This window comes from Theobroma cacao, chromosome 8 (genome assembly GCF_000208745.1).
Source record: "Theobroma cacao cultivar B97-61/B2 chromosome 8, Criollo_cocoa_genome_V2, whole genome shotgun sequence".
Classification (NCBI taxonomy): Eukaryota; Viridiplantae; Streptophyta; class Magnoliopsida; order Malvales; family Malvaceae; genus Theobroma; species Theobroma cacao.
Genome location: NC_030857.1, coordinates 337,873 through 345,571, shown reverse-complemented (window position 1 = coordinate 345,571; position 7,699 = coordinate 337,873). Strand labels below are relative to the sequence as shown.

Genomic DNA, 7,699 nt, shown 5'->3' with positions numbered 1-7,699 from the left:
AAAATGCTTAAAAATACTCAAGACGCTCAAAGATTTTCTTCGTGTATAAAAAACTACTCCAAAATGCTCAAAATGCCTAAACATTTTTCTTTATAGTAAGGAATACTCTAGAGATGAATAGTCTGACGAAGAAAGCTCAAAGAATATGAATTGGTTTGAGATGCAGATCTAAACATACTTGACCCGTTAATAGGTTTCGGATCGAGCTGAGACGCGGAGACAAAGACATGAGTCAGTTTCATTAAGAGTAATTTTGTTCAAATTTTAATTTTTTTGACTAAAAACAGTTAAAATTATAAAGAGACATATTGTCAGAAACGTATTATATATGAGGCCCATTTGAAAAAAGAACCTTTATTATAAAATAAGCTAGCGGAAATCGGATGCATGACAAACTCTTTTGATCAATCCTAAAGAACGTCCTCGAGGAACATTGCCACTTACCATAAGTCGACCTCACTGTTGATCCGATGGAAATATATGTTCCTCAACAGCCGAACATAAAACCCTTAATGGGGTTTGGTTTTGTTTCAACGATGGGCATTATATCAAAGTTGTGCTCCTTCTTCATTCAACTATATGTTGTGGTTATCCAAGTTTTGAGGCATCCAAATGCTTGATTCGGATGCCACTCCATGAAGTTGGGACAACACAACCCAAGACTGGCATTGTGGGATTAATTTTGCTCCAAGACGTTAACTTTCTGGCCTGAAATGATCATCGACAAGACTGTAATACGACTGTGACATAGGAAGCCATAATAAAATCCTAAAGATATATAAATGCAAAATTGGCCTAGAGATGTTGTACTTTTGAAACTCTTTCAAGGTTTACATGATTCCTTTATTCCATCTCTTTTTAAATATAGTTTAGATTCAGTGATCTTTTTTGTTGTCCGAAACATAATAAAGATAGAAGAAAAATGGATTACTTGGACCTTCCACCACGACTTTCGTTATTGACCAGGGTAAGCGTAGAAGACTCGCAGGGAGATAGCAGTATGAACCATAGGCCCAGCCCAGCTAACAAAAGGGACGATAACACAAGTCGATAACCTTCTAATACACGTATTTAGATTCATCTTATTAGGAACCTATTATTGATTTTTGTCAAACAAGAGACAGATCTCTCTTTCTTTCTTTTTTTTGGTTTTCCACAAATAACTTGCTCTGTGCAACAATACAAGTGCACGACTGACAAATCAATAGTTATACACCATATTAAGTGAAAAATTGTTAAAAAATAGACATAGCTAGAAGTAAAATGCCAAAAGCTGACGAATGATTGAATGACACATCAATTGATCTTTGTGGAAATTGGATGAGGGAACAGGGTCAAACGAATACCGAATATGGTTAAAGGTAAATTTTAAAGGCTGGGCAGTAAACAAAACAAAAACTGCCCAGTGGGCGTCGTGAGACTACCCTCTATCAATTCCAACCGCGCCTTAAATGCACTCCACAGCATTTCAAAGGCTGCTCCCAAAAACAAATATTCATGCTCTTTCTCCATAAGAGTTTTCGAGTACTGGAACGCCAGGGCCATATATCAATCGGCAACGTTCACTAAATGAGCTAACCAGTCGTGAGACGACTTCCTTAAAGAACATGGATGCCACCTGTTAGAGATATCAAAAGATTAGCATGGTTCAAGCTTACCTCAGAGTACAGAAAGTTCTAATGTTTGGGTAAATGTATTCACAGGAAGGCATGCACTCTCTGACAGTAAAATACTGTAAAAAAGTCATCAGCTGACAATTACAACAGCAGTTATATTACAAAGAATAGACGAAGAATCAGGTATTGAACAAGAATATAAAAGCAACTATTCAAGAACTAGGCCCAAGTTTATCAGAGGAAGAGATGATAATTCAAATGAAGACCAGCAGAGTGACTGTTACATCAATATCATGTGAGGGAAAGTCAAGTAAAAATAACATACAGGCCATGATCAATGGTTGTTGAACATGTGAAACTATACTGTTGAAATGCATGCAGATGCTAAGAAGAATGATCTCTATGAGTAGTCATGCACGGCATTGGCAATGATCTATCAACCCCTCTATACCCCCCTATGCGGCCATTAGCCCATTACCTGCCGGTAAAGCGGTGACTGGAACTTAAAGTCCACAAGAAAGTAAAGGTTGCAAGTTCCTGGAACTGGTCCAGGACTGAATTCCCAAATGTTTATCAAATGATCGAAAAGGCTACTTTCAGATGCAGTTGACTGCAAGGACATAACAAAGGGTCAGATCATCAGCAAAAGAAGAGGGAAGAAAATTAAGTACATAGACAAAATGGACAATTTTTGGAGTGACAAGCCACACAATATCTTTTTATGAGTCACAGATGCAAAAAAGTAGCCCACAGGTGGCATGGTAAATCATAGCTAAAATGATCTATAAGTAGTAGTATGGTCATTTTAATTCCAATGAAAAAAGGAGATTACAACATACTCCCATATGCAGGTTATTAAAGTGGAAAATGTGGCTGCTCCATAACATTCATTTAAACTTTCAAGTTTGAGTTAGTTATGACTGGAAATAAGGTGCTTTCTTCCTAAATTCAGAGCTTCGCAGCTATGGGTTCTTATTTACTATTGGGGCCGGGCGGGGATAGAGAGAAAGAGAGGTGCAGCTATTCAAAATTGCTTCATTTTCTTGAAATTTATGTTGAAGAGATGAAACACTACATCTCAATCATGTCTTTTCAACTTCATCCAAAATTTTGTATCTAAGTCCCCTAATGGCATTAAATAGAACTTAAAACAAGTTGCTGCAAAACATGCTCACACGGTTACAATATAGCTGAAAATTGCTGGTTTATAGCTCTCAAAATCCTCCCTGGTTAGCGCCAAAACTACATTTAGAACTACTCCATTTCCAAATTAGGATAATGAAAACTTAACAATTCGCAAGTAAAAATTCACTACCTGGGTAAGGTCTATCCGGGGATTGTTGAAGTTTATTTTTTGATACACTGTAGCATGCTCAATATATATGTTCTCACTCATCTTTAAAATCCAGGAAATGACAAAGCACAGAAAGCAGTTCATAAGAAAACTTAACAACTCATAGAAATTCAAATCCATTGTACCCTGTAATTCTAACCTAACTGCCCGATAAAAAGTCAGGCGTTGAGCATATTCAAGCATCTTCCAGCATCAAGATGCAATATCTTAATACAATAACAAGGCAAAGTGAATATTAACAACAACTCCCAGAAAACGAAATAGAAACTAAGCAATAAGAAAACCAGCTGCTTTAAATAGAGAGTTAACATTATTATTACCTTTACAAACTTTGCTCTGCTTAGTTCTACATGAGAAACATAACTCTCAACCAGAAACTTAAAACCAATCTCTAGTTCAGCATCAAAGGATCCGTCCGGATACCGTTTAATTATATCAGACCGCTGACACCAAGGAACAAATCCATGATACAAATCAACAGCTGCAACCACATCAAATAACTGCTCCGGCGAATACCTAATCATCAACAAAATCATTTCAAATTTGCCTATTTGCCACGCCTTAATCCAATAATAAATCATTAAACAAACATTATCCTTTTATAAATAAAGGAAATAATGAAACGAAGATATTGATAAAATTACCCCATGACGATTCTCTCCTCGTACACTCTCGATAAAACGCCACCTTCTTCGCCGTCTCCGCAGCCTAAAAATGGTCTACTTTGGAGAGCGTACTTATCGCATAAGCTTTTAAATGAAAAATTAGATTCCTCTTTGCGTGAACCGATTAACGGGTGAACCGACGGCGTTTTGATACCGGCAATGTTACTAAACCATCGGAATTGATCGAATTCCCGAGAATGGCCTCCGCTCTTGACGTGCCTAACGAAATGGCTAATCCCGTTTCTACGGGATATTAAGGACCCGACCGCCTTCGAGGTCGATAAAAATGGCGGCATTGTAGATTTTAGGAACTAGCTCCCCAGTTTCTGAGAAAAGGAAAGTGTAAAAGGATAAAAAAGATTGGGAGAAATGGAGCGGTGAAGTTCAATAGCGAGAAAGGAGGAGAAATTGGAGAACCAAAATAGACAAATTGGAAACCCTAGGTTGACACGTCAAAGAGGGAAAAGAGTCGTGCCTCAGACGATCAAGGACGAGTTTACTAGAGAAATTTCATTTTTCGGACAGCAGAGCGAGATTCCAGGATATACCGGTTCGGTGTAATGAGATATTAAATAATAATAAATTTATTTTTTCAAAAAATACCAAATGAAGTTATATTGGTGAAATTTAATATAAAAATAATATTTAATAAATAACTAGCACAATAATAGGTAAAAAAAATATTGTAATTATCTTAAAATTTTGTTTAAAAAATAAAAATAAAAAAAAAAATTGTTGGATTGTAACTTTAGTTTTCCCCAGTAAATGTGTATCTTCACATGCATTGCATGAAGTTGCTTCTCTAACTCAACTATTACAAGTAGCCCAACCAGTTATAGCAAATTCCAAATTCACTTGTCTTCTTCCTTGTTGAAATGAATCAAAACTCCTCAACTAAGCAAAGATTAGAATATGGTTTCATTCACTTGAAAACATTCTTTTACTGCAACATCAACAGAAATGGCGACCCTTTTTGTGTCAGACCATCCATGCATTGCATACAAACCTTTGATATATATCATATATGTATATATATCACATACAAGATTCAAAATTGCATGATACTGAGAATAATATATACAGATAGAAAGAACATCAGTAGACCAACATGGGATGTTCTTGACCCAAAAACTCATCCTTCTACCACTAATGCCACACTTGCTGTATTTACAAGAAAGAGGAAATGGTCCTACACGAACTACTAGTCCCAATCTCTGTGCCTCTGTCGGTGTCACATACATATAGACATTCGGATAACAAATATATTAAGGAATCGAAATTTAGGTTACAGAAGTCACCAAAATTAATATGTATGGAGTTTCCTTCGGTTGCTCTCACTGTATCAGGATGTATAATTAATCAAGCCATTTGCCTTTTGCCCAAATGAATCACTGGTGGAAGCCCTTTATGAAGCTGCAGGGATACACTTTCAGCTACTTCTGCTAGGGAGGCTTTGGCTTATGGAACAACCTAAACACAAAGTGAGAAATGCCATAAAGTTAGGACTAGAAAAAAGTGATTTATATTATTGTCTTATTAATAAATGAAAGGATCGCTGTAATAAATTTTACCTGATCATTGCATGAATCGTTTACCAGAGTTTTCAGCTTCTTGGAGCTGCAGTCACTGCATGCCTTTTCACCTAGTTCTTCATCTTCAAAGTTCTGATCTGACACCTCTGCTACAGCCAACAACCACTAGAGTTCAATTATTTTGATAGCAAGAAAATGTGCTTCAAGCAGGTTTTATTTTGTTATAAGAAATCCATCAAAACACAGAGAATCCATTGTAGGCATTGTACTAAAAATTAATACATGAATGCTCTTAAGTCCTAAACCCCCACAATTACATATAAGCAACTCAACTAAACATCAGCTGCAATAGCATGGGGCTGGCTAGATGATTTTTTGTTTCCTTTCTTTTTTTTTCACTTTAAAGAAAGCCTATAACTCAAAGTTATTCTCAGTAACAAACATAAACAACCCAAAGATTAAGACTAATTGCACAAATCTCGATCTCAAATGGTAAGCTTTATCATTTTATTTTGTTACATACCTATCATATATAGATAAATCATGGTTATATTAGAGTTGGAAAACAGAACCAAGAGCACTTCAAGTGAAACATTGACAAATCAACCATACAACTTGAAATTGTTAACTTTGAGCAAGTTTCAGATTGTATGGATTAACCAAGGTAATTCACAAAGTAAATTCAGATTTCAAAAACGGATGCATGCTTAGACTGGTAATAAATTTGTCTCTACCATGCAAGAGTAACAAGCAAGTAGAGGTACAAAATAGACATGAAAAAGAATTAACCAACAAATGCCAGATGAAAAATAATAATAAAAGAACATATTTTAGATAATATTATCATGAACACACCAAACACCACTGCAACACCTGCTTTTACCGCCACATTCCAATAAAGTCATATTGATCATGAAAGTGTCTTGAAGCTGATACACACAATATTGCTTTATTCACATTTAAATTGTTGGTTTTACCTTTGGATGAAGCACTACCTTGTACACTACGGGAGGCTGGAACACGAGACATAGATCCAGATCTGAAGTGCTGGACCCATGGACTTGCCACAAAACAATGAGAGCCATCTGTTTTATTTAGTTGAAATCCAGGTCTTTCAAAATTGATCTTTTTCCAGCTACCACCTCGAAGAACCTTAAACTGAAAAAAAAGATTGGAACAAGCAGTAAATAAGATTCTGCATAGGGAATGTAAAGGCAACCAATAAAGGAGCAGAGATCAGTCTTGAACCTGGCCAGAAGAGGTACAAATATTACAGTGTCTCTGCCTGGATGATTTTGATCCTGACAACTTCTCCTTTTGTGAGTTCCAGCCAAGAAAATTCATAGAATCATATAACTGGTTAACAAATGATGCTTCCATGGATTTGAGGTATAAACTATGCTTTTCATCTGTCCATTCTGTAGAGGTAGATTCTGTCACCAGAGAATCCTGTTGTATTATCATCATTAACACACGATCAGCAATAAACAATCCCAATTGAAAAGTTACATGTAAAGAGACCACCATCACACCCAACTACAACTACAGCATGCATCAACACTAAGAAATATGTGATGAGAGAAAATTATTTTGGTAGCCTAGCTTCTTAAATGAAATGAAGGGGAGAATCAATTTTCTATGCTTCCAAGTTACAAATCCTCAATTAATAGTGCCTAACTACCAAAGCTAACTCAAAATTTGAAACTTTTTGTAATCAATTTTCTTAAAACTATATTTAATGCTCTTAAAATATTAGTAAACGAAAATCAAAAGGACATGCATGATTGAAAATGATAAAAATTTACCATGTAAAGGGGTTACTAGTTTCTTAGGTGCTATAAAACTGAAGTTTGGAAGTTTTGCTGCTTAAGAGTTAAACCCATCTCAAATTTACTATGTTTAAACCAAGCAAAAAAGAAACCCCGTGACTCAAATTCCTTGATGCATATATGATATATCAATAACCAAAAAGAAACTAGGAAAAGAAGGAGAAGAGGGTATACCAAGCTTGGACTTTGTTCTTGGTGAGCAAACTCGGGTGACCTCCCACGAGTCAACTCAGAGGCGGAAGCCTCTGAAGTCGTCCGAGACTCAATTCTTCTGAAACCCTCCATGCAAACCAACAAAACAAAATACGCCCTGAATTTAAAAGATTAGAAGATTAAAAAAAAAAAGAAATTTATGAAGGAACGAGAGAGAGAGAGAGAGAGAGAGAGAGGAGAAGGCGAGGCGACGGCAGGTGAGATGTAACGAGGAGGTTGTGTTTGAGGGAGGGACAAAAGAACGATACAGTTGTCATCGCTTTTACACGTGTCATGGGACCGTCACATTGCCACGTCACTTCCTTGGGCTAGCGAAAGTGCCAGATATTTGTTGGGTGCTCAAAAATATCTGTTCTCCTCCTTTCTTTTATTATTACTTGACAGATACGTTTATTTTGATTGCCCCTACTTTTTCTTTTCTTCATTCTTTTCTTTATACTTTATATGCAAATTTCTCTTTTTTTTATTTATTTTTTGAGAGAAATTATTA

The 7,699-nt window shown here is 36.1% G+C and overlaps 2 protein-coding genes across 5 annotated transcripts; both read right to left on the bottom strand.

Annotated features, from left to right (window-relative positions):
- On the bottom strand, nt 1,063-4,173 carry LOC18591193 (coenzyme Q-binding protein COQ10 homolog, mitochondrial). Its single transcript, XM_007017171.2, has 4 exons — nt 3,615-4,173; nt 3,291-3,486; nt 2,095-2,226; nt 1,063-1,618 (listed from the first exon to the last, which is right to left on the bottom strand). Exons 1-4 carry the CDS (start codon nt 3,929-3,931, stop codon nt 1,496-1,498), a joined length of 768 nt encoding a protein of 255 aa, XP_007017233.1. The 5' UTR covers nt 3,932-4,173; the 3' UTR covers nt 1,063-1,495.
- LOC18591192 lies at nt 4,531-7,438 on the bottom strand. Of its 4 annotated transcripts, none has more exons than XM_007017168.2 (5): nt 7,171-7,438; nt 6,416-6,616; nt 6,145-6,325; nt 5,207-5,316; nt 4,531-5,105 (listed from the first exon to the last, which is right to left on the bottom strand). In XM_007017168.2, the coding sequence occupies exons 1-5, from the start codon at nt 7,279-7,281 to the stop codon at nt 5,094-5,096; spliced, it is 615 nt and encodes a 204-aa protein (XP_007017230.2). In that variant the 5' UTR covers nt 7,282-7,438; the 3' UTR covers nt 4,531-5,093. The 4 variants fall into 4 exon arrangements, with proteins under 4 accessions (XP_007017230.2, XP_007017228.2, XP_007017231.2 ...); XM_007017166.2 differs by having other exon boundaries at nt 5,207-5,313; XM_007017169.2 differs by having other exon boundaries at nt 6,163-6,325.

Excerpts from the sequence above, each read along its gene's own strand:
- LOC18591192 (XM_007017168.2), bottom strand. The coding sequence starts at position 7,281 with ATGGAGGGTTTCAGAAGAATTGAGTCTCGGACGACTTCAGAGGCTTCC. Across the intron at positions 6,617-7,170 it reads AAGAACAAAGTCCAAGCTTG|GATTCTCTGGTGACAGAATC; the intron begins GTATACCCTCTT and ends ATAATACAACAG. Across the intron at positions 6,326-6,415 it reads TTTGTACCTCTTCTGGCCAG|TTTAAGGTTCTTCGAGGTGG; the intron begins GTTCAAGACTGA and ends CTTTTTTTTCAG.
- LOC18591193 (XM_007017171.2), bottom strand. The coding sequence starts at position 3,931 with ATGCCGCCATTTTTATCGACCTCGAAGGCGGTCGGGTCCTTAATATCC. Across the intron at positions 3,487-3,614 it reads GAGGAGAGAATCGTCATGGG|GTATTCGCCGGAGCAGTTAT; the intron begins GTAATTTTATCA and ends GTTGATGATTAG. Across the intron at positions 1,619-2,094 it reads AGTCACCGCTTTACCGGCAG|GTGGCATCCATGTTCTTTAA; the intron begins GTAATGGGCTAA and ends TATCTCTAACAG.